The sequence below is a fragment of the Brachyhypopomus gauderio genome, chromosome 3, assembly GCF_052324685.1.
Source record: "Brachyhypopomus gauderio isolate BG-103 chromosome 3, BGAUD_0.2, whole genome shotgun sequence".
Lineage (NCBI taxonomy): Eukaryota > Metazoa > Chordata > Actinopteri > Gymnotiformes > Hypopomidae > Brachyhypopomus > Brachyhypopomus gauderio.
Genome location: NC_135213.1, coordinates 39,907,501 through 39,931,460, shown reverse-complemented (window position 1 = coordinate 39,931,460; position 23,960 = coordinate 39,907,501). Strand labels below are relative to the sequence as shown.

Below are 23,960 nucleotides of genomic sequence, written 5' to 3'. Positions count from 1 at the left end.
TGTCCACTAGAGGGCACCATATCTCACAAATGATATTCTCAAAGTCGCAGCTAAGTCGCGTTTCACATTTTATTTTACATTCAGTGCTGCTGTCACTGACTCACTTGAGTGATAAAAAATCAGAAATAAAGGAAATAATTAGGCTCGCCTGATGTGCTCTCTCATCAAAGAGACGTTCAGTTAATTTACAGTTGCATAAATATGAGATTATTACGTATTTCAAATAATTTGAGCAGCATTGGCCAGCGGAGAAGTTAAGTTCTTACAAGCAACACATTAGAAAGATCGCTTATTTAATGTGTTTACAATTAGCATAAGTATGACAAGAGTAAACCAAACACAAATAGTGAATATGGTCTGATAAGTTATGCTTGCATAAGCTGATAATACGTATTGAAACGTCTTCCTTTATTTCATTACTAGGAGACTCCAGAGCTGTGATCATATCTGCTTGGTGGTTGTATCTGTCATAAGCGCACATGAACATATCACCCTAGTTTTGACTAAGTATAACACCAGAATATGAATAAGATGTCCGAGCCCCAGGGGGGTGATGTCTGGAGCGCCTGCCCCTCCGTGAGGATCCACCCTTTCCCCGTCACATCATCATACTCGCCTTCCTGGAAACGCAGACGTGCCAGTGAAACGTGTGTGTGGGGATAACGGCGTCCCACCTCAGCAGATACCGGAGTGAGTTTTCACCGTTTCTCCACTGTTTCATGCAGCCATCACACACACTAACACCTGCATGCATAACCTCATATTCAGTGTGTGAGCTGCAGAGTCTGTAGGTCGTTAACAACTAACTGTTGATGTTGTTGTAAACTGTTAATCTTTCTCTTGTTACTGTGCGTTTTACCTGCCGAATCTAAAGATGTTTCTCAGTCTTGTCGGTTAATAAGACAGATCATAACCCTGCCCATGAAGACAAATACCGCAGGTGTGGGAATGTAATGGGCTTGTTAACCTCCTGCAAACCTCAGGTATTTCATCCGTTTGGTGACCTGCATGATCATGTCCTACACGGGGACAAACATCCAGGCAGCCTGACAAGGTTTCATTTACACTAATATACGGCATAACCATTTTAATGACAATTTAATTCCCGTTGACAGCTGGTTTTATGAAAGTTAACGTCCAGATTCTTGGTCCAGGGTCCAGGTCCAGCGTCGCAGAGAGAGTGAAGTTCTGTGAAAGTTCAGTTTCACCCTTATATTACTACAGGAAACCGAAGCCTGTTCATATATTTCACTCTAGCATACTGTTCCCATACAGATTTGTAGGTCAAATCTACGGAAAAGATCTTTAAATGGGATTCTCGATAAATGGATTACAAAGAAACATTAGTTACAAAGTTAAAAGTACTCAAAGTGCTAAAATTCAGCGTCGCGAGTTTCTAGACCTTTATAAACATCTCGAACGACTAAACATCTCTGAACACAGTAATGATTCAAACAGCTACGACCACACAGTAGTTTACCTTCATTTACGCCTATTAAACTTTTGCTTTGACGGACCAAAACAAATGATTTGACGGGTCAAAGCTGTTCACCCCGTGTTGTGGTGCAGGGCTAGGAACCGTTTCAGGAACTCTCTCCATCTCCTCGTTACAAAGATATTTCCTCAGTCTTTCCTGCCAATTAGCCATTCTAACAGGACTGCTCCGGTTTTCACTGTTTCTCTATAACCCCATACATTCAGTCTGAACCTTTTGGACTAGGTTACCTCATAATAATAATAATAATAATGAGCAACCCTTTAACAATTGATTATATGAACAGATATCATATCAAGCTTTGTTGTTTGTCAAATGAATAACAGGCATTTGGGATTAATATGGGATTAATTATTCAGTAATAACAAAGTGCAAAATTTTCATATGGAAGGCAAATCTTACGACTCACAGATTGATTACTGAGCATTACAGGAAAAGATGAGGAAGATGAGGAAGATTATCACAACCTCCACCACCGAAAACAGTGCTGGTGTTATTTCTGCCACTCGTTTTGTTTGTTTGTATGTTTGTTGTTGTTGTTTTGTTTGTTTTTTCATTCTACTCCAAGCAGATGGTAGATTTTGGTAGTGGATCCAGTAGTATTAATACAATCAGTAATAGCATCAGTAACTTTAGTGTTTTGTTCTTGGTCATCTGAGTAACGTCTAACAGGAAGATGTTGGAGAGTCCCATCATGTTAGAACACAGCAGGACATTCATGAACGTTGGTGTAAATTCCTTCCTACAATATTTCACACTCTTCTGATGGGTTTCTGAAGAACGCATGTGTCGGTCTGGAGGAGAGAGTTTAACAGAGCCGTTACAGACACCTCAGCTGGAGCTGTGTTGGGGCTGTGTGGGGCTGTGTGGGGACTGTGTGGGGGCTGTGTGGGGGCTGTGTGGGGCTGTGTGAGGGCTGTGTTGGGGCTGTGTTGGGGCTGTGTTGGGCTGTGTGGGGACTGTGTGGGGCTGTGTGAGGGCTGTGTGAGGGCTGTGTGGGGCTGTGTGAGGGCTGTGTTAGAGCTGTGTTAGGGCTGTGTGGAGCTGTGTGGAGCTGTGTGGGGGCTGTGTTAGAGCTGTGTGGTGGCTGTGTGGTGGCTGTGTGGGGCTGTGTGGGGACTGTGTTAGAGCTGTGTGGGGCTGTGTGGGGACTGTGTGGGGGCTGTGTTGGGGCTGTGTGAAGCTGTGTGGGAGCTGTGTTAGAGCTGTGTGGGGCTGTGTGGGGATCTGTGTTAGAGCTGTGTGGGGGCTGTGTGGGGATCTGTGTTAGAGCTGTGTGGGGCTGTGTGGGGATCTGTGTTAGAGCTGTGTGGGGATCTGTGTTAGAGCTGTGTGGGGCTGTGTGGGGATCTGTGTTAGAGCTGTGTGGGGCTGTGTGGGGATCTGTGTTAGAGCTGTGTGGGGGCTTTGTGGGGCTGTGTGAGGGCTATGTGGGGCTGTGTGGGGCTGTGTGGAGCTGTGTGGGGGCTGTGTTAGAGCTGTGTGGGGCTGTGTGGGGATCTGTGTTAGAGCTGTGTGGGGGCTGTGTGGGGATCTGTGTTAGAGCTGTGTGGGGCTGTGTCGGGCTGTGTGGGGCTGTGTGGGGGCTGTGTGGAGAGCTGTGTGGGGCTGTGTGGGGCTGTGTGGGGCTGTGTGGGGCTGTGTTGGGGCTGTGTGGGAGCTGTGTTGGGGCTGTGTGGAGGGCTGTGTGGAGGGCTGTGTGGGGCTGTGTGGGACTGTGTGGGGCTGTGTGGGGGCTGTGTGGGGGCTGTGTTGGGGCTGTGTGGGGTCGGTGTTGGGTCTGTGTGGGGGCTGTGTGGGGCTGTGTTGGGGCTGTGTGGGAGCTGTGTTGGGGCTGTGTGGGAGCTGTGTTGGGGCTGTTACGTTTCAGCCACTCGGTGAACTCTAGTATTGTACCTGTTGAGGTTTCCCATCCTCACGGGAATGGCAAAATACAGACATGGAACATTTTTATCACGGCATCTGTAATTCCACAGGATGTTTGAGCAATAACTGACAGAAGATGAAACTTGAAAGTGAGGAATTTATTTTCCTCATTACATCACTCTGACATCCACTGCTATCTACCAGATTTTATCATGATAAGGAATTTCAACCCATCTATATGCAGATAATTTGATAAGCATAATGACTGCATGCCACTTGTGTTGTGTTTCTTCTTTATGATTCAGGCTATCGGTAACAGAAGCAGTGTTCAGTAATTTCATTTACCACTTGCACCTATGCTAACTGTCAATAGTGTTATCATAGCTGAAGGTCTTTGAGCTGTGGTGCCCTCAGTATTGTTATCACTGGAGATTCAGGTTATATAAACCCCTATTTGAAAGCCAACTTTGTAGTTCAGTTTCTTCATATCCCAACTGTAATTCTGACGTTTTTGCCTTTGGACAATAGATTAAGTTTAAAATGGAACAACAAATCTGGGTTTGAGTGAGACCTACACATCTGGGTTTGAGTGAGACCATCACAGTGGTTCTTGACTTTGTGAAGGAGCACTAGTGTAAAAGCCTTTCCTTTTCGTACCCATGGAAACCACTGATGTGTGGTCCTAAAGTGCTTCCTCTCTTGTGTGATGATGTTTGAGAGGCTTCTACGTCCCGCCTCGTCCTGCATCTCCTACTGAGGTGCATGGTTTAAAATCGCAGGACTTGAGAAAGCCATGCAGTCCTATATTTAACAAAATGATGTGCCTATATGTAGTTCCTACAGTAACCATGCAGTCTTTTATTATTAATCAGATTTTTTTTTCTGTTTGTGAACCCAAATTCCAATTACATTTTCTCAGTTTGAAAAATTAGGGTCTAAGATGCAGAATTAGAAAAAATATTCTTATTGTTTTTTTATATAGATAAATACAGTTTGAAATGTTAATTATCCTTATGCAGATTATATGAAACATTACCAGCCAAGCTTCTGTCTGCGTGTTTGTGTCCTGCATAATGTAGGTGGAGATTAAATCAAAATACATAGACTTCAGAAGTTGTTCTTTTGTTTATTTGCACAGAATATAACCTAATCTAATTTAATCTGTACAAGATGCCTTGTAAAAGCCTTTGTTTAACCTTGTATGCAAGCTTAGAGTAGTTGCAATTCATAATAAGAAAAACCTTGAAATGAAGTTCCCCAGAAACCAGAACTTCATGCTCCAGTACTGGTGAATGTCAGGAAGGATCCAGGTGAACCTGTCTAGACATGGACCAGCGTTTGTGTCTCCTGTTCTAGTTCCTCCCCTGGCATGTCTCAACAGAACGTCCCTCTCTGTGTTTATAGCGCAAAAAAAAAAAACCCTTGGCATGCAGTGATTTGTGCAATAATACTGAATCCAACTAGAACAGTATTTAAGTGAGGCGGGGCAGTGGGTGGACTATTGCAATATATGAAACTGTTACAATACATGAAACTGAAGTAAAGTTGTTTTTTTATGACTTGGATAGTATATCATTAAGGATTTTTAAAAATATTGAGGACCTGTCAAAGTAATGTTTGGTAATTACCCAATAATTTTACTAACTTTCTAAAGTAACAGGCATCACAAGAAATCACTTCAAATCCACTTTTTTACTTTTGTTCAAGAGAATTTATCAAATTTCTGTAGATATTAGTTTGATGTTGATTTTCCCTGTGAAATAGGGAATATCTGGTGCTTGTGAAAGAACTTCCAGTGTGTAGTGTTTCAAATCTGAGATAGATTTCAAGTACACTTCGAGTGGACTTGTGTTAACGGGCCGCCCAATGGAGGATGGGTTCCCTTTTGAGTCTTGGTCCTCCCGAGGTTTCTTCCTATTCCACCATCATAGGGAGTTTTTCCTCGCCACTGTCGCCTTTGGCTTGCTCATTAGGGATCTGGACCCATACGATTGTAAAGCTGCTTTGTGACGTGTGTTGTGAAAAGCGCTATATAAATAAATTTGACTTTGACTTTGACTTTGACTTCGAGTGCTCGTCTGAATATACAAGGTTGACCCATTTATTGATTTATGCTGTAATATTGTGGTACTGAATTTCACATTGTAATAAAATACCACATGATTTTGGAGGATCTTAGAGGTTTTTGGTATGCTTTCCCGACCTTATCAGATTAAACACATTTACTTCTATCTCTAATAGTCTCTAGCCAAGCAGATAGATTACTAATGACAGATGTGCATCACCACTGCTATATGTGTCTTTAAATAATCAGTGAAGTACATACCATAGAACCCTTAATCAAGTAACAAAGTGCCCTGCAGTAGCTAAATATTCTGTAGGCTCTTAGTAATCTCATGTGTTTGCTATAGTATGTTAAGAATACTGCAGATACAGCAGCTTAAGAATACAGAATGAAATGAATGTTGTATTAAAATGCCAGATTGATGATATACCGTTCTAAGTTTGATGTTGTTCATCCCAGCACTAACACAGTCAACTGGATGCAGTGATTGACAGCTTGCATTTTCCACCAAGTAATTATATCACCTTGTTGTAGGTTTCCAACAGACGGCATGAGAGGCTGTTGACCGCTGCCATTAGAAGACTGCACTGGGAGGAGCGCCTTAACGGGGAACAGGCAGCGAAGCCACAACAACAACAACCATGGCTGCCCATCGCATTCGATCCACCAATAACAATGTTCTACCACGCTGCAAGTCTGAAGGAGCGCTGATGGATCCAAGCGATGGAGCTCTGGAAGCCGCCCTCACCGACCTTAAAGGTTTCCTCCATGTTGCCTCTTGTTCTGTGCTAGAGAGCGTGCATACTGACCTGTCTTTAGCGTGTAAATACATCTGGTCCTTTCCTGTCATGACGTTGGGTTACTCGGGTCTTTTTACTGATTTAATGCACTCTTTTTGTAGGGCCAAGCCCTAGCGCTTTACGAGTGGATGCTACTGCCTCAATTGGATCTGCTAGAGAAGTTATCGCAATTAAGGATTACTGCCCGTCAAACTTCACCACCCTAAAGTTCTCTAAGGGCGACTGCCTTTATGTTCTCGACACATCTGGTGGAGAGTGGTGGTATGCTCACAATACCACTGAGATGGGCTACATCCCAGCTGCCTATGTCCAGCCTATCAAACACAAAGACTCGTCCTTCTCTGACAGTGGCATGATTGACAACCTAGGAGATTTTTCCAAGGATGAGTCCACAGAGCAGCTCGGTGAATGCTCAGAGCTCACCAAGCCCACGTGTCCCCAAAATGGGAATCCCTTTGTAACTAAGCGTATGTCTACCAACCCTTTCCTTGACATTTCCTTGCAAGGGACAGAAAATCAAAATGGTATCAAGAGGCGTTCAACAGGTCCCCTTGACTTTGATGCAGTCTCTTCTCCAGAATCGAAAATTAACAGCATTATCAATGGCAACAATTTTACAAGTCATGTATTTGATACAGATTGTTTGAGCGCTAACACTGGGAAAAGTCAAGTTCTTCGGAGGGACAACCCGTTTTATAGGAGCAAACGCTGCTATAGCTTGTCAGAGTTGTCCATTTTACAGTCTCAGGCTGCTGTGCCCCAAGAGTTCTTGACTTTCTTTGGTAGCTTAAAAGCACCTACACCTGAGCAGTTCCAGAACAGAGAAGACTTCAAAAATGCCTGGCTGAATCACCGTAAACTAACACGGTCCTGCCAGAACCTGGACTCCATAGGACAGAATCCCGGCTGGGGTCAAACTCAACCAATAGAGACCAACATCGTATGTCAGCTGGACAGCTCAGGTGGTACTGTCCAATTACCTGACACTAGCATCAGAGTCCATGTGCCTGGGGGTCATGTTGCATCAGATGACACTCAACAGATCTCTTTGAAGGCCTTACTGGATCCACCTCTGGAGCTGAATAATGATAAATGTACAACCGTGAGCCCCGTGGTGGAAGTGAAGCTCAGTAACATGGAAACCAAAAGCAACATCACTTTAGAAATGAAATTGTCTGTTGTAGTAAAGATGGAAAGTCGACAGATAGCAAAAGTCGTTTGTGTGCGGAGTGACTGCAAGGATGGACCTTACGTGCCCATTCCTCATGTCTATATGTATGGAGATACAGTCCAAGTGTTTTTGGACAATTTGGAGCCATCCATGTATGTGGCTGTTGTAGCTCAGGCTCAAACTGTTGCCCCATTCACTACAGTGTGGGAGCATGTTGTGAAGAAGGCCACACTGGGGGTATATGGTCCCAAACACATCCATCCATCTTTTAAGACAGTGGTTGCCATTTTTGGCCATGACTGTGCCCCCAAGACATTATTAGTAAGTGAGGTTAAAAAGATGACACACTGCAGTCCACCGGTGGCCCTTCAGCTCTGGGGGAAACATCAGTTTGTCTTGTCAAAGCCTCAGGATCTTCAGGTTGGTGTGTATTCTAACATCTTAAACTACGAAGTGACGGCCAGCGAGCAGGCAAAAGTGGTGAGAGGTTTTCAGCTCAAACTTGGCAAAGTGTCTCGCCTGATCTTCTTGATATCAGCCCGTGATGCAGGGAACCTCTCGGACTTCACACTACGAGTTCAGGTCAAAGACGAGCAGGACTGTGTCCTCTCCCAGTTCTGCGTTCAGACACCACCACCTCCACCAAAGGCTACAACAGGGACCTCCGTACCAAGACGCTTCTTGAAAAAAAATGAAGTAAACAAAATTGTGCTTTCTCCTCTTCTGACGAGCACAAAGTACCCTGTGTTTCAGGATAGACCAGTCAACAACCTAAAATTTGGCAAGCTGCTGAAAACTGTAATTAGACACAACAAGAACCCATATTTGCTGGAGTATTTGAAAGGAGATGTGATGGCACTTTTGAGTGAGGAAAAGCTTAAACTGAAGGGGCATCTTTGGACAAAGGAATGGTACATTGGACACTATCATGGAAGAATAGGGCTAGTGCATGCAAAAAACATTCTCATAATGGGAAAGGTGCAACCAGCGAACTTCACGGGGGCTGACCTAACCTCAGCTGTGCTCCTGGACCAGGTCGTAAAGCCCTGCAGATGTCTTACGTACATCTACGCCTCAGTGAGAACTACCCTGATGGAAAACGTGGGCAGCTGGAGAGCGTTTGCTGATGCCTTGGGCTACGTGAACCTTCCTCTGGCACACTTTTGTCGAACGGAGCCAGACGGTGAACCTGAGATGGTGGCCTGCGTTCTGGAGAAGCTGAAGGAAGATTGCAACACAGCTGAAGGAATGGAGAGGAAGTCCTTCCAGCGGGAGCTTGTGATGGTACGTACTGACACGTTTACAACCACGCTTCTTCATCATGAAATAAAATGCTTGTTAAGTCTTCATGGTATGATAACAAAAAAGTGCAATGCGGGACAACAATATTGGTTATTTGGATATTGTAAAATATGGTAAATTATGATGTAAATAGAACATTTCAGAACATGCGTGTTCTGGCTGTTGTGGCAGAGAGCTGACACTACGTTGTTAGTGCACGTTTGTTACCTAAAAGACCCATGAGAACAGGGGTGGTCTCTTCCTCACAAGCTTCAGAACAGGAACAAAATACATTGACTTTTACTGTGTAATGAAAGCAAAACGATTCCCACGTTATATCACAGACAACATCTCTTAACTCTCAGTTAAGCAATTGCGCAATTTCTTATTGTGCAAACATTTTGTGTAATTGCAAGGCTGTATAACCTGAACAAGCAATAAGTCAAATACATGTAGCCTAAATGTAAAATAACTATAATAAAATACACAAATTGTTAGTGTGCTGGGCTCAAGCTGGATACAAGAAAAAAACAAAGCAAAACACACATATGCAAAACCACTATAAATATTATCATATAATTGAAGTAAAATTATCTGATGGCACTGTTAATTTCTTGTTGATGCCATAATTTGAATTTGGAGCACAATTTCATAGGATGTTCACATTTTCAAAGCTTAGAGAAATGGATCGCCTTTGTACATGTAGTGGTGCATGGTAAAGGTTTTTATCATCCCTTGGATAGTTTGATAATCTCCTCTAAAATCAAAGTTTTGTACAATACAATCTCAGCCATTGTGTCTGCTAAGTCCAAAGTATTCCCAAACTACAGCCGTGATTCTCCTTACATGCTCTGGTTCCTCCTCAGCTGAATTCTTTAGATTAAATTTGTGTTTGTGTGGCAGTTTAGATTTTAAAAATAATAAATTATTCTGCACTTTCTCTGTCAGATTAGAGCAGAGCAGCACATCCTATATATGCTATACACTGCGTGCAAATTAAGACCCTCATCTCCCCCTCATCTCTCCCTCGTCTCCCCCTCATCTCCCCCTCGTCTCCCCCTCATCTCTCCTTCATCTCCCCCTCGTCTCTGCCTCATCTCCCCCCATCTCTCCCTCATCTCCCCCCTCGTCTCCCCCTCATCTCTCCTTCATCTCTCCCTCATCTCTCCCTCGTCTCTCCCTCGTCTCCCCCTCGTCTCCCCCTCATCTCTCCTTCATCTCCCCCTCGTCTCCCCCTCATCTCTCCTTCATCTCCCCCTCGTCTCCCCCTCATCTCTCCTTCATCTCCCCCTCGTCTCCCCCTCATCTCTCCTTACAGACATACCGTAAACCATCATCAGCTATGGGAAGGACATTTCGAATGTGGGCCTGTGTACCCATTGTACCCAGGTCTTAATTGGAATCAGAGAGTCAGAGAGAGAATCTATTTCAAATAGCAGATTTCTTGTTTCTTCCACTGAGAATTCCTTCCCATTACAAAAATATTGTGTAATGCAATTATCTTAAAAAAGAGGAAAATAGAAAATGCATAAAATGTCATTCCCAGTTTACTTCATATTATACCAGTAGATATTATTTAAGAATCCTTGGTGCAGGCTGATTCATGAACTGTGGAGCTTCCTCTCAAGAATCCAGTGAGGGCCAACACAGGGGAACGGGCGAGCAAATGTGCATCTTGCTCTAATATAAACAGACATATTCAATAACAGCTTCCCGTCTTCACCTCAGGGTCTCTTGTCCTATTGTTCAGCTTCAGGTCCCCTAGATATTCTCCGTGATGTTCCCTGCTTTATAGCAGCTTGGATTCTGGTTCCTACCTGCTGTGTGAGACGCAGACCTGTCCTGCTTGAGACGCAGACCTGTCCTGCGTGAGACGCAGACCTGTGCTGTGTGAGACGCAGACCTGTGCTGCGTGTGAAGCAGACCTGTCCTGCGCGAGACGCAGACCTGTGCTGCGTGAGACGCAGACCTGTGCTTTGGGCAGTTTCTCTGTGTGTATAAGGTAGCGTGGCTGTGGACACCCTCTGATTCATATGAGGTTGCCCATCGAGCCTTTGGTCACACTTGATTAGTGCACATGTAAACCCACTATTCACCCACAAACCAGTGAACATGCACAACACAGAACCACCTGGTATTTCAGAGCTGGTCATAAACAAGACTTGGTGTCACTGTGACCTGGTAATCCAGTGAAAACGACACACATGCACAAGCATACAATAACACTGACAAAAACACTCATCTGTTTCAAGGGCTTGGAGGCTGTGTGGTTGAATAGTTATTTTGAAGATATTATTGTAACTATTTAATCTATGTGCACCATTGTACTCCCAATTAGTCACATAATGCTGTTGGTATGAAGGAAAAATTGGGCATTTGGTTTGTGTAAATTTTGGCTTAAGGCTAAATGAAATGAAGAGTCTCTGTGTTTGAAAACCTTGGCATTTACGCTGGGCCAGTCTGCCTTGCTATACATGGTACATATCCATTCAACTTTAAGGTTGTGGGTTTTACAGCCTGACATGGTGGGAGCTGTTCATGTTAACATCATCACAACTTTTGTCCAAATCACACTCTTTTTTCCAAAGGAGAGAGTTGCTGTTGTGCTTGTTTTAAATAGTGACATTTAGGCTATGTTGTCATACTTTTTTATGATTATGATAATGAGTCATTGACACCGGATATTGCCATCTCAAGTCTCTCAAATGAAGACATACTCAAGTTATGCTGCTTGCTTTATGTAACCATAGATATTATTACAAATTAACAACAACAAATGTGTTCAGCAACCCAATGTCATGCACACCAGACATTACCAATGACTTGACACAGCTTAGATTTCAAGCCGAGACTATGGGAGCATCTTGGAGTCTCATTAATGGGACCAGATTGGACCAATTAGTGATTCGTTTTCTGTTGTGTATTGGCGGAAGATGTGGAAGGCGAGACAGTGTCTCTCTGCTGAGAATCTCGCCTGGACAGCTGTTTCCTTTTCATTGTTCACCTCTGAACAGAAGAGCCGTAAATGGAGCCGGAGGTTCCACTCATCTAATTTCCACCTCTATACTTGGGATCAGACCAATAAACAAAACGTCCAGAGTCTCTCCAAGCCTTTAAGTTCATTGAGACGTCCCTTTTGTCTGGTGGGATGTGCTTGTATCACTGTGTGGCCGTGTTCTCACTTGACTGGTGAGAAATCCCATAACCACTGGGGTCTGACCATCCTCCCCACTACACTGGGATATTTCTGTATCGTCTGTATCGTTCTCCTGATATATCAGCACAGTTATTGTTAACCGAACGTATCAGTTAGTCCTTTGCTTGTTTAGTGCACGTGGGTATGTATTATGATCGGATGAACTAATAACACCTCTTTAACAAGGAGAAATTGAAATGGTTCTTGTGTTGATTTTGTTGTTGGTGTTTTTTGTTTGTTTGTTTTTTGAGGATACCTACATACCTGTAGTCATGTGCCTTACTGGCAGTATTTGCCATTTGTAATATAATATAATCTTTACCAAAGCACCGCCCTCTCAGTTGAAATGAAAGAATCCTGCTGACTATTTCTGTGATTGGAGGTATTTTTCTATTTTTTCCATTTTCCCACATCTGTCCCATGATCAAACTTTCTTAATATGTTCCTAATAAATGCTGTAGTTTAAGATTCTGCAGATAATTCAACATTGTCAGTAAATTTTGGTATAATTTCCTTTGCTCAGATCTTCTGACGGTGCTACTAATGCTAGTACCATTCACATAAACATAATGGGTAGAAGATTTGATTCTCAGCGACCAAATTGAGCCTCACAGGGTGACTCTGAAAATGAGGAGATGAACCCACATACCAAAAGATGTAAATAGATACCAGAAGAGACATTGTGCATGAACAGTTAGGACGGCATGGATCTCCTACTCCACCTGGCCATGTGCTAGTCTGTCTTCAGCAGCTCTTATGGATAATCAGACCCCCCTTAGCTCATTTCCTCTCGTACCAAGCATTCCAGTCCCAGGAACTGGATTCAAATATTAGACAGTTCAGGGAGTGTGTGTGTGTGTGTGTGTGTGTGTGTGTGTGTGTGTGTGTGTGTGTGTGTGTGTGTGTGTGTGTGTGTGTGTGTGTGTGTGTGTGTGTGTGTGTGTGTGTGTGTGTGTGTGTGTGTGTGTGACTATGTGACTATCCTCTGTTGGCTCAAGCTTGTTCTTCTTCTCTGAAGATGTGCAACACTACCAGTTTGTTTCAGTGGCAGATCTTTTGCCATGTGATAGCAGTAGCTAAACTGACGTTTAATGGACCTCACTGTTCACACCAGGGAGAACAGGGTGGGGAGGCATCGGGCTGTTTAAACAAACAGAAGCCCCGGCCTTTCCCAACATGCTGGCCGGACTTTCCTCTTTCCCCATTTTTTCCTGTTTAAAGGGCCTTTGGCACATTGCAGCCGTAATCGCTCAGACTTCCCCACTGCTATCTGTAAGTCCATCGACACATGCAGCAGGCTAATCTCTCGAAACGCTGATTGGTTCAGCTCTCCACGACAGTGCCTACCACCCTCACTGCAAAGTGCTATAGAGTTGGAGAGGATGATAATGATGATGATGATGATTTAGGGGACATGGCTGAAGGTTGGACAATGTCAAACACACAAATGTACACACACACGCGAAAACACATACAAAAATACAAACAAGAACATTCACGTGTGTCCACACACAAACAAACACAAACACACAGACCTGCACGTGTACTGTCTCCCAGTAGAATTGATATCAGATGTGGTATTTATACTGTGTAACAGTTATGTAATGCGACACGATATGACACAAATTGTTGTTCTTTGACATAGTCAATACCGCTGCAAAATTGGTATTCTTGGAGCTTGACGATTGGTTTATATAAGTAACTTTGCCTTATTGCTTGAGGTTTTTCGATGTGTGTGCATGAAAGGAATATCTGCAGAACTCTTTCATCTACCTGCTGTTACTCTCACTGTATCGGTGATGTGTTTACAAACGCCTGCATGCACCAACTTGCTACTCGCTACTGGCTGTAATGTAATAGTTGCAACACTGAAGTAGACATCACATAACATGTATTTAACATTCAGACTTGTATTCAAAGTACAGAAGTGATGTCAAGGTCGTCATATCAGACCACAAGCATTCATCGCCCAGCCTTCTCCACAAAAGTGAAACCACTCGTGCGATACACTACTGCCGTGTTACGGGAGCTGGACAGGTAAACCAGTGTTCTGCACACCCAGGCCCTGCTGAAGATGGACTGCCAGGGTCTGGTGGCCCGGCTGGTCAAGGACTTCGCCCTGCTGACCGCTGCGGTGGAGCTGGCCGGGCGATGGAGGGAGCTCGCCGAGAAACTGACCCGGATGCCCCGCCGACAGATGGACGCCTACGAGGCCCCTCACCGTGATGAAGACGGCGTGGTGGACATGGAGGTACGGCATCTGAGGCAGACTCACTCTCTCACACTCGGACCTGAAGGGAACCACATACTTTGTGCACATAGTATTTCAAGTCAGAAACCATTCTGACCTCTGGATGTGCTAGAAATGTCCCACTATTTGTGCTACTAGACAGGTGTGACAGATGAAATGTCAAATTCACTCCAAAGACGTCCATATCCGTGAGTCATAAATTAATATCGCTTTGACACGTTGTCGTTTTCTGCCGATCCTCACACTCGTCTTCCTCACTCAGGCCATGTGGAAGCCGGCGTACGACTTCCTGGTGACGTGGGCAGCTCGGATCGGAGACAGTTACATGGATGTTCTCCAGGAGCTGCACTTGGGCCTGGACAAGATGAAGAACCCCATCACCAAGCGATGGAAACACCTGACAGGGGCGCTCATGCTTGTCAAGTGCTTGGACCTATTACGAAGCTCCGCCTTCAGCCACGCCGCCCAGGATGAGCAAGCCATATAGTCCAGGTGCTTTAGAGGTCAGGTATGCCAGTAGTTCACTCTTACCGAGAAACACGGGGATGATGAATAACTACCTGCTAATGAATGAGGGTGTTTAATTGCTGATAGTGTTCTGTATGTTTGTTTTATTAAAACAGGCTAAGTGAGAATAATAAACTATTGACAGTTTACTTCATGTATCTGACACAAAGGCTTAAAATGACTACATAGTAAGCAGTGTCTTCATCTGTCACAATGTGACGTGAACATGCAGATTAAACCTGACTCTGCTGAACTGCAGGAGCGCCGTCATCAATAACAACACATCAGTGTGGGTCTGTGTTGCTTGTTTCTTATCATTTCATCAACCTGAATCCAACATGTGACTGAGTGAGCATGTTTTAGTCCGGCTGACTGAACGTGTTCAGAGCAGCTCTGTTTAATAGAAGGAATGTAGCTTCACATTTTGTGTAGTGCCAGTTCAAGCTTTTCTCCGATCTCTTCTGCCTTCACTCGAGACGTTTTAGACTCTTCAACTTCCACTAAACTCCAGCAGTGTATCACAATGTTAGAAGTATTTGTACAGGGTCTTTTTTTTGCATGTTCTTGCACTGTTTTTACATATAATGCTCTCTGACCTTTACAGGTGAACTTAATGTCACCTTCTGTAAACTTTTAAATACACATGTCCGTCTGTTCAATGTTTCAATACTTTTTGCTCAATATTCTCTGACCATAAGCTTAACAGCTAAATTCACAACAGATGTTTGATCCATGAATCAACCAATATATTTCCTGGTTCAAATGAAATGGTATTTAATCGCTCCTTCGTCATGCTGTTCACATTAAGACACCATAAGACCAAGATGGCACCTTATAATCGATCAACAGTACATCACCATTGCGAGACTTCAAACAGGATCTTCTCAGACTGAAGACGCCACTGAGCTTAAAGAGTCACAGTATCATCAGCAGGCTGCAACCTGCAGATATCTGCAGAGACTGACCACAGAAAGACGTAGAAGTGGACCTCCACTGGCCACGTCCCACTGATGACCTGCTTCAGTGTGAGCAGAACGCTGGTGAACTAGATGATGAAGTCACACACAAGTCCAGGTACATTTAAGGGAGGTGAGAGGAACCCAAGTGTCATTACGGACCATATGGAACCATTTACTGTGGGCTAGGCGACCTGCAAGGGAACCGGACCACACCAGCAGACACAGGCATCATCAAGAGAACCGGACCACACCAGCAGACACAGGCATCATCAAGGGAACTGGACCACACCAGCAGACACAGGCATCATCAAGGGAACCGGACCACACCAGCAGACACAGGCGTCATCATCCTGCATGGATCAGGGAGGATTTACACTGGACGAGGGACCAGTGGGCCGTCTGTGCTGTTCGCTAATGGAAGTCAGTTCACACGGAACAGAAATGATGACGTCGATGAGAACGATTTGCATCAGCCACCTTCACCAGGTGTGTCTAGTCAACACAGAACTGCCCTACACTTTGTGAATGGTACAGTGACAAGCTCATGTTACTTCAATAACATCATCAATCCAGCCATCCGGTGGTGCCTTTGCATGAACAACAAAAGTTTATTTTCATCTTCATGGACAACAATAGAGGTTGTATCAGTAGGGAACGACTGCTGGAGACTGTGGTTTCTCAAATGGAGTGAGCTGCACCTTCTCCAGACCCGAATCCCATATAAAACCTACAGGATCTGAATCACCGTGTAGAGGCTCATAACTCTGAACCCCAGAACCTCAGTGATCTGAGGGCCCTTCTAGAAGAACGAGAGGTCAGACTCAGCAGACAGTAAGTCAACTTGTGAACAGCATGAGACGTCATTGTCAAGCTGTAATTAATGCTCAAGGCCACATGACATGTTATTGAGACATTTGACATTTTTTGTACACCCACTCTGTCTTTGGCTTTTGTTTGAGATGAGGAAATCACCACTGCATGTTACTGAAATGCTTTTTTTTCCACAATCATTTTGTTTTCCATAAAATTCACCAGAAACACAAATATCCCTAACTTTTTGTGTGAGTAGTGTGTGTGGTGTATATATATATATATATATATATATATATATATATATATATATATATATATATATATATATATATATATATTGAGGGTGTGGGGTCAATATTGATGGAGGAATTATTTTTGTTTTACTTGGTATCTTGCACCAAAGAATTCATATCTCTGTATTTTCCACATTTAATGTTTAATGCATTATTTATCTATATGATTTTTTTGATGGCGTCCGGAGATTCCCCAGAGCTTTTTGCCTGTAAACATTTGTTTGATAAAGTGTTGTACTGAAATGATCAAAATTTAGTTTCTGAATTCACTGTACACTTTTAACAAAAATGTAAAGTACTAATACCTTTGCTGGTTTTACAGGCCATCACTATGTAAAAAAACATTTTAAAGTAAAAACTGCATTAACTAAAATGATCTTGGTGTGGGGCATTATTAGCTGTCAATATAGTTCTTTAGAGCTCTCAGCTATGCATATTTAAGGTCTATAAACATATGCTTGGACAAGTCTATTAACTGCTATTGACTCAGTCATTCACCTTAACCTTGAGCCTAATGACATGAAACGGTGAGGTAAAATGGTTCAGAACTGCTTCAAGCAATCCAAAAAGAACGAAAACAAACACAACTGGGATTAATTAGTCGTGTTCAAAGCAGAAATGGGAACGTGCGGTTCGTCTCTTGACTGATAATACGCTTCGCTCGGAGCAGTTAAAGGGGAAAACCAGGACAGGAACGCACTGCATTTGTGAGCCTGAATTAACTTCTTACTGCATTTGACCATTACAGTGATGTCTGCTTAAATTCAACTGTAAGAAGAACTTGTACAAACCGAATATGCTTTCTTTCACAGTTTCAACGTGCTTCTTTCTTGATTAAGCTTGATATTGAATTAACCATTGTCAGCACCTCTTTGCACTTGTTTCAGTGCTTTCGAAATGCAGCAAATTGAAAGATTAAGGCTTTGAGAAGGAATACCAGCAGCTAGGAGCCTCAAAAAGGATTGAGGGTTTTTTTAAGTAAGAGTGCCTCACTGTGGTGACTGATGCATCTTAGCAACAGCTCCTTGAGAACAGACGTTTCCTGGGGCGGTGACACTTCCTCTTTCCTTTTGATATTCCCAGCACACGGCACAGATGTGTTCTAAAGCTTAAGTTTACCATTTAAGTTAGATGGCAATGAACACTTTATTCAACTGCTCGCTGAACTTCACTTATCAGCTGGATTCTGGGTTTATATACACCTTGATATAACGTACAAAATGTTTACATTCTAGAGCATTTTTTATTCTGATGACTGAACATTTGAGTTAAAAGTGAATGCAAAATGTTTTTCTTGACTAATAGTATTTCTCCAGACTGCGACGCCACACCTGATACACGGGAGCAAGTCTCAGACATCAAAAGAACAAAAGAGCATTGTTCTGTGATGGGGGGCAGGAAGAAAGAGGGGGAGGAGTGAAACTTTACTAGAGTCTCAGCGGTGCACAAAACCTGCGGTGGTCTCGTCTCCCTGGTCTCAGCTCCTATATGCAAGAAAACCCAGTTTTACCTTGCTACACAATGTTATGACGCCTCTTGTGTATATCACGCTATGTTGCCAAATTGTTCCTGAATCCTCTCACCTCGCATACAAACGTGCAGGATCACTTTAGCATGAAGAAGAGAGACAGATGTGGGAGACTCACACTTGAAGCATGACTTCCACTCCACTGAATTATTTATTGATCACTCATATTCATTGGAGCACTTCGGTTTTTATTTGTATGAGATAATCCTTATAAGAATGATGTTTACTCCAATATTGCAGGTACTAGAAATGCAAGAAAGAAATATGGCAAAAGCAAAACATTCATGTCCATAAAATGAATAATTTATGCATGATTTCATTTTGGTTTATTTGTCTTTTTAATTTTACTTTCTGCACATCTATCACGCTGTGTTTAACTGCCGGGCTTTTCATACCTCTTCCAGTTAAACAGCCTTCATCAGCACCTGAAGATTAGATCCAGGTGTGCTAGACTTACATCCTGCAGGGCAGTAAATGTAAAAGTCCTGGTGTCTGTACCTTGACCTTTACAAAAACACATTAATGGGATGTGGCGTGTATCCTCTGAGGTTCAGATACCTGCAACTCTTCGTCTGACATAGCGCGATTGACAGCACGACACATGAAACATGATTGAAATCTGTTAACCTTGAGTTGTCAAGAACTTTGTACTGCAGAATAAAATCAAACATCTATTTTTTAAAATGCCTAATCACTTGTGTAATAACCCTATGAAATCCTAAGACCTGCCTGTCTGTCCATTCACAATATTTGAAACATACTTTTCATAGCAAGTTAGTATCGATCAAACAATATGCCTGAAAGTTAATAATTAATTAGGTTTTAAGACGTTTTATTAAAAATAAAATAAAAGCAAAAATATAGCAACTCTGACATTGTGTTCAACCGTGCTCTCAGTATGGTACACACCAGTTCATTTTGGGACCACATCCTGTTACCACCTAATGCAAATTCCACATTCCAAGTAAATATCCTGCTCTTCCAACCCTTGGAAGATATCTGCTCTCCTGCCTGGCTGCCGCCATCTGTAGTACATTGTACATGCTGAGAAATAAGAAGGACTGGTTATAAAACCTTTGCCTCAGTCAGCTAACCTCCAGCGTTTACGTACCCATCATGCCAGCATGTCTGTATGTGGCACAATAAGGGTTTGAGTACTGAAACCCTGTGCAGGACTTCCCGACTGTATTAGATTCCTAGCAAATATTCTGCAGTGTTACGTTAAATAATAAGACCAGAGCCTGAAGAGCTTCTTATTTCCTCTATTATAACCTCCTTTGAAGAAATGAATGGAACAGCAGTTAATTTCAACAAACTGTATTAAAGTACACAAAGCTTCCATATATGCACTATATTGCCAAAAGTCAAAAGTATTCGCTCACCTTCCTTGACTCACATATGAGCTTACGTGACATCCCATTCCTAATACATAGGGTTCAATACGACGTTGGTCCACCCTTTAAAGATTTAACTCTTCTGGGAAGGCTGCCCACAAGGTTTAGGAGTGTGTTTGGGGATTTTTGACCATTCTTCCAGAAGCGCATTTGTGAGGTCACATACTGATGTTGGATGAGAAGGCCTGGCTCTTAGTCTCCACTCTAATTCTATGTTCTGGAGGTCAGGACTCTGTGCAGGCCAGTCAAGTTCATCCACACCAGACTCTGCCATCCATGTCTTCATGGACCTTGCTTTGTGCACTGGTGCACAGTCATGTTGGAAGAAGAAGGGGCCATGGAAGTTTGGAGTATGGAATTGTCCAAAATGTCTTGGTATGCTGAAGCATTCAGAGTTCATTTAACTGGAACTAAGGGGCCAAGCCCAGCTCCTGAAAAACAAGCCCACACCATAATCCCCCCTCCACCAATCTTTACACTTGGCACAATGCAGTCAGACAAGTACCGTTCTACTGACAACCACCAAACCCAGACTCGTCCATCAGATTGCCAGATGGAGAAGTGTGATTCATCACTCCAGAGAACACACCTCCACTGCTCTAGAGTCCAGTGGCGGCGTGCTTTACATCACTGCATCTGACGCTTTGTATTGCACTTGGTGATGTATGGCTTGGATGCAACTGCTCGACCATGGAAACCGGAATGTTCCACGGAATGTTCCATGTTGTTTATAAATTGTAAGATCCGGATTAATACTTGAGTTGGGTTTGATGCAGTGTGAACTGAAGGTAAAGTTTAAATGCCCAGAGTAGCATTTTTTCTAAATTCCTTCCTTATCACCACTGTTTTATCTTTCCTGCTGGCAGACACGTTCTCCCAACTAGAATCACTGCTAATCCAAACAGACATAGTTTTGTTAAGACTGGTACGTCTGAATACTGCATTCTTCACGTCAAGTGCAAAAGACAAAAATCAAAAATGACTCACAACCTCTCTCCCTTAAGATGAAGAGTATACAAACGTAGCTTGTAGATTCCATTAATTTATGTTCTCTCTCCCGCTCTCTCTCACTCCCTCCCTCTCTGTCTCTCTATCTCTCTCACTTCCTCCCCCCCTCTCTCTCTCTTGCTCTCTCTCACTCACTCCCTCCCTCTCTCTCTCTCTCTCTCTCTCTCTCTCTCTCTCTCTCTCTCTCTCTCTCTCTCTCAACTTCCTCCCCACACACCCTAAACGGCTAAAAGCCTGGAAAACTGGAACGCTGAAAACGAATAATGACAGCAATGCAGAGTTTTCTCTTCTGTGGTATTTCATGCACAAGCCCCACCCTTGTCTTGGGAGTGACATCTCCGCCAATTATCTGCCCCAGCAAGGAGGGTGTAGCAACTGCTACATCTAGGATGGTGTAGGAACGTGCCATATCCAGGAGGGTGTAGGAGCTGATATATCCAGGGGGGTGTAGGAGCTGATATATCCAGGATGGCACCCAACATGCTCACGCTCATCATACGTCTTCATAGTACTTATGCCAACCAGAGTTTCATCCACACGTGATCATAATGCAAACAGCTTCCACGTGTCTAAAAGGCGAAACACAGCTCATTTTCACACATACAAAACAATACATTGAAGGTTGAGTGACAGTATCTTAAAAGGGTTTTTGAAATAAAGTTAAAATGAATCATGCAAACCACATTTACCTTTTTATTCTGCTATCATTTATTTATCATATAGGCCTATATTGTTTCATATGTGTACTGTGGCATTTAGAATGAATTTATATTAATATCCAAGCATTTTCTGTTAACGTGAATTATTCCTCAGCTCTTATTATTCCTCTCTCTCTCTCTCTCTCTCTCTCTCTCTCTCTCGCCCCCCTTTGTGCGTGTGTGTGCGTGCGCGCGCACATGCACGCTCATCGTGACTGGTACTGCTTGGTGTTAACGTGAACGCACGGAGATGGCGCGAGGCATAATCACCAACACTCTATGAGATGCCCTTGTCTTTGCAATGTTAACCGCGTAACTTTGCAATAACTTAATATCACTCGAGGACTGACTATGCTTAATAACAACTATAACCACCTATTCCGACATATTTTGTATTTACATTTTTATTATGATACGGTTACATCTACAGTTAGCCTACAATATTGTAATTATAAAAATTATGATAGGTTCAAAGAGCCTTTGTCAAGTTCGATTTTTTATATTCATATATTTTATAGCCATAGCAATTTTGAATAATAACACGTATAATGTATGTGGTCATCCACGTATGCGCAGTTCCGACAATACCCAATAAAACGTTGCACTCTGCGTGCTATTTGTCGTAAACTAGTCAAGTTTAATAAGCTCCTGTGAGCTTCTGCCATCTAGTGGACAAATAGCAAACGTGCAACAAGTTTTAAGCCACCCCTAGTGAATGCAGTAGAGGTAGTAATAATAATAATAATAATAATAATAATAATAATAATAATAATAATCTTTATTTGTATAGCACCTTTCATACATACATGCAGCTCAAAGTGCTTTACAGTATAAATAAAAAGAAACATAAAAAGGAGATAAGACAAAAGGAAAATGTAAAAAGAAATTAAAGATAAAATATTAAAATAACATAAAATGTAAATAATAATAGCAATACCAGAGCTGGGGGGTATTCCAAGAAGCGGGGTTAACGAACTCTAAACTTAACCCTGAACTCAAAGTTGTCTTACCCCGATCTGACATACTCAGAGTTTTCGGTTCCAAAACGGCGGATCGGAGTTAAAGTAATCAGGGTCGCTCAACTCTGAGTAGGTTGACCCAGACAGAAGTGCGTTCGCGCGTAACTATGAAAGGCATTCTTAATGGAACGCAGATAAATAGGATTTATCATGGACTTAAACGCAAAAATCAGCCGAACATCGTATTTCACACCACTGTAGCTTGAAGTATTAATGACTGCGTATGCAGAATATTTAGATATTATTAAACGTAAATGTAATACTGCGGTAGCTGCTAGAGAAAGGCAGTCAGCATGTCAAAAAATTGCCAACAGAGTTAATACGTGAGTGAAAATGATATTTTTATATTTAGCAGAAGGGTGCGATTATATTATTATTTTCTCCACCTTTATAATACTGTATTGAGTTTTTAAATTTTTTTTATTGAACACTTACTAATTCCAGGTCTAATCTGAGTGGTGTGAAACACACATGGCATCAGATAAAAATGAAGTATAAGAATATTGTACAAAGTGGTATGGCTGTACATAACTATATCTTATTCTTAAAATATATTATAAAATATATTTATTTACAGGAAAAATGAAATAATGAAACATAACAGTGAATTTGACTGTAATGTATATTAAAAGGTTACAGGGTGGATGGTGGGGTGGGGTGGGTGGTGGTGCATGATTTAATGTGGAAAGCAGTGATTGCAGATGGAGTCTCTGACAACTCCACCATCTCTGTTGTCACCCACATGCATGTAAGGTTCCTCGTCTGTAGGCATGTCAGAGATGGTAGGCTGTCGCTCTTCCTGGATGGTTGCAATGTTGTGTAATACCACATATGCCATTATTATGTGGCACACCCTATCAGGGGTTACTCTGAGCCCCTTCAGGCACCGGAACCTGGCCTCGAGGATTCCTAGGGTCATTTAAATTCTTGCCCTGGTTTTGCTGTGGGCCTGATTGTAGCGGGACTGTGGTCCAGGTGCAGGATCTGAATAGGGAGTCATAAGGTAGGCCTATAGGACAGGCAGGGACACCCTCTGTCTCCATGAAGGAGGCCGTCATAGTGTCCTATAATCACACTAGGGTTTGCAATGATTTAACTATTACACTGCATTACACTGATTTAACTATTACACTGCACTACCTCAGGCCTACTCTGTTCAGATTTGTTGTACAGTGTGGAATACACGGATCCTGGCCATCTGGCTTCAACATTTGTGATGAGGTGAGAAGCATCACATATGATCTTGATGGGGAGAACGGTCAGTTCAAGTCAATTAAACTTTATTATCATTATGCTGAAACAGGGTTGTACAGCACAATGAAACACTTTTAGGCTAGGCCTCAGTGCAATTACATACTACAAAATATCACAGCAGCAATTACATACAACATAGTGCAAGACGGTCATGGTGCAAGCCAGGCAATAGACATTAAATAAGCAAGGTAAAAAAATGTAAAATAGATAACAGTATAAGGTATGAAATATAAAAATATAAGTACAGTATGTACAGTGTGTGTGAGGTAGGTAAATGGGACAGGGATAAAGTGCATGTTGCATGGTGCCAAAGGGCTGGTGGACTGGTCTCTGGACTGGTGGCAAATCTGAGATATAGTCAG

The 23,960-nt window shown here is 42.7% G+C and overlaps 1 protein-coding gene across 3 annotated transcripts; it reads left to right on the top strand.

The window, feature by feature from the left end:
- Nucleotides 1-544: 544 nt before the first annotated feature.
- sh3bp4 (SH3-domain binding protein 4) lies at nucleotides 545-16,667 on the top strand. 3 transcript variants are annotated; one of them, XM_076998342.1, is made up of 6 exons: nucleotides 545-690; nucleotides 5,961-6,185; nucleotides 6,328-8,681; nucleotides 13,937-14,125; nucleotides 14,388-14,633; nucleotides 15,441-16,667. In XM_076998342.1, exons 2-5 carry the CDS (start codon nucleotides 6,068-6,070, stop codon nucleotides 14,610-14,612), a joined length of 2,886 nt encoding a protein of 961 aa, XP_076854457.1. In that variant the 5' UTR covers nucleotides 545-690; nucleotides 5,961-6,067; the 3' UTR covers nucleotides 14,613-14,633; nucleotides 15,441-16,667. The 3 variants fall into 3 exon arrangements, with proteins under 3 accessions (XP_076854457.1, XP_076854456.1, XP_076854455.1); XM_076998341.1 differs by lacking the exon at nucleotides 15,441-16,667 and adding an exon at nucleotides 14,749-15,301; XM_076998340.1 differs by lacking the exon at nucleotides 15,441-16,667 and having other exon boundaries at nucleotides 14,388-15,301.
- Nucleotides 16,668-23,960: the final 7,293 nt, after the last annotated feature.

Excerpts from the sequence above, each read along its gene's own strand:
- sh3bp4 (XM_076998342.1), top strand. The coding sequence starts at position 6,068 with ATGGCTGCCCATCGCATTCGATCCACCAATAACAATGTTCTACCACGC. Across the intron at positions 6,186-6,327 it reads CGCCCTCACCGACCTTAAAG|GGCCAAGCCCTAGCGCTTTA; the intron begins GTTTCCTCCATG and ends CTCTTTTTGTAG. Across the intron at positions 14,126-14,387 it reads ACGGCGTGGTGGACATGGAG|GCCATGTGGAAGCCGGCGTA; the intron begins GTACGGCATCTG and ends TTCCTCACTCAG.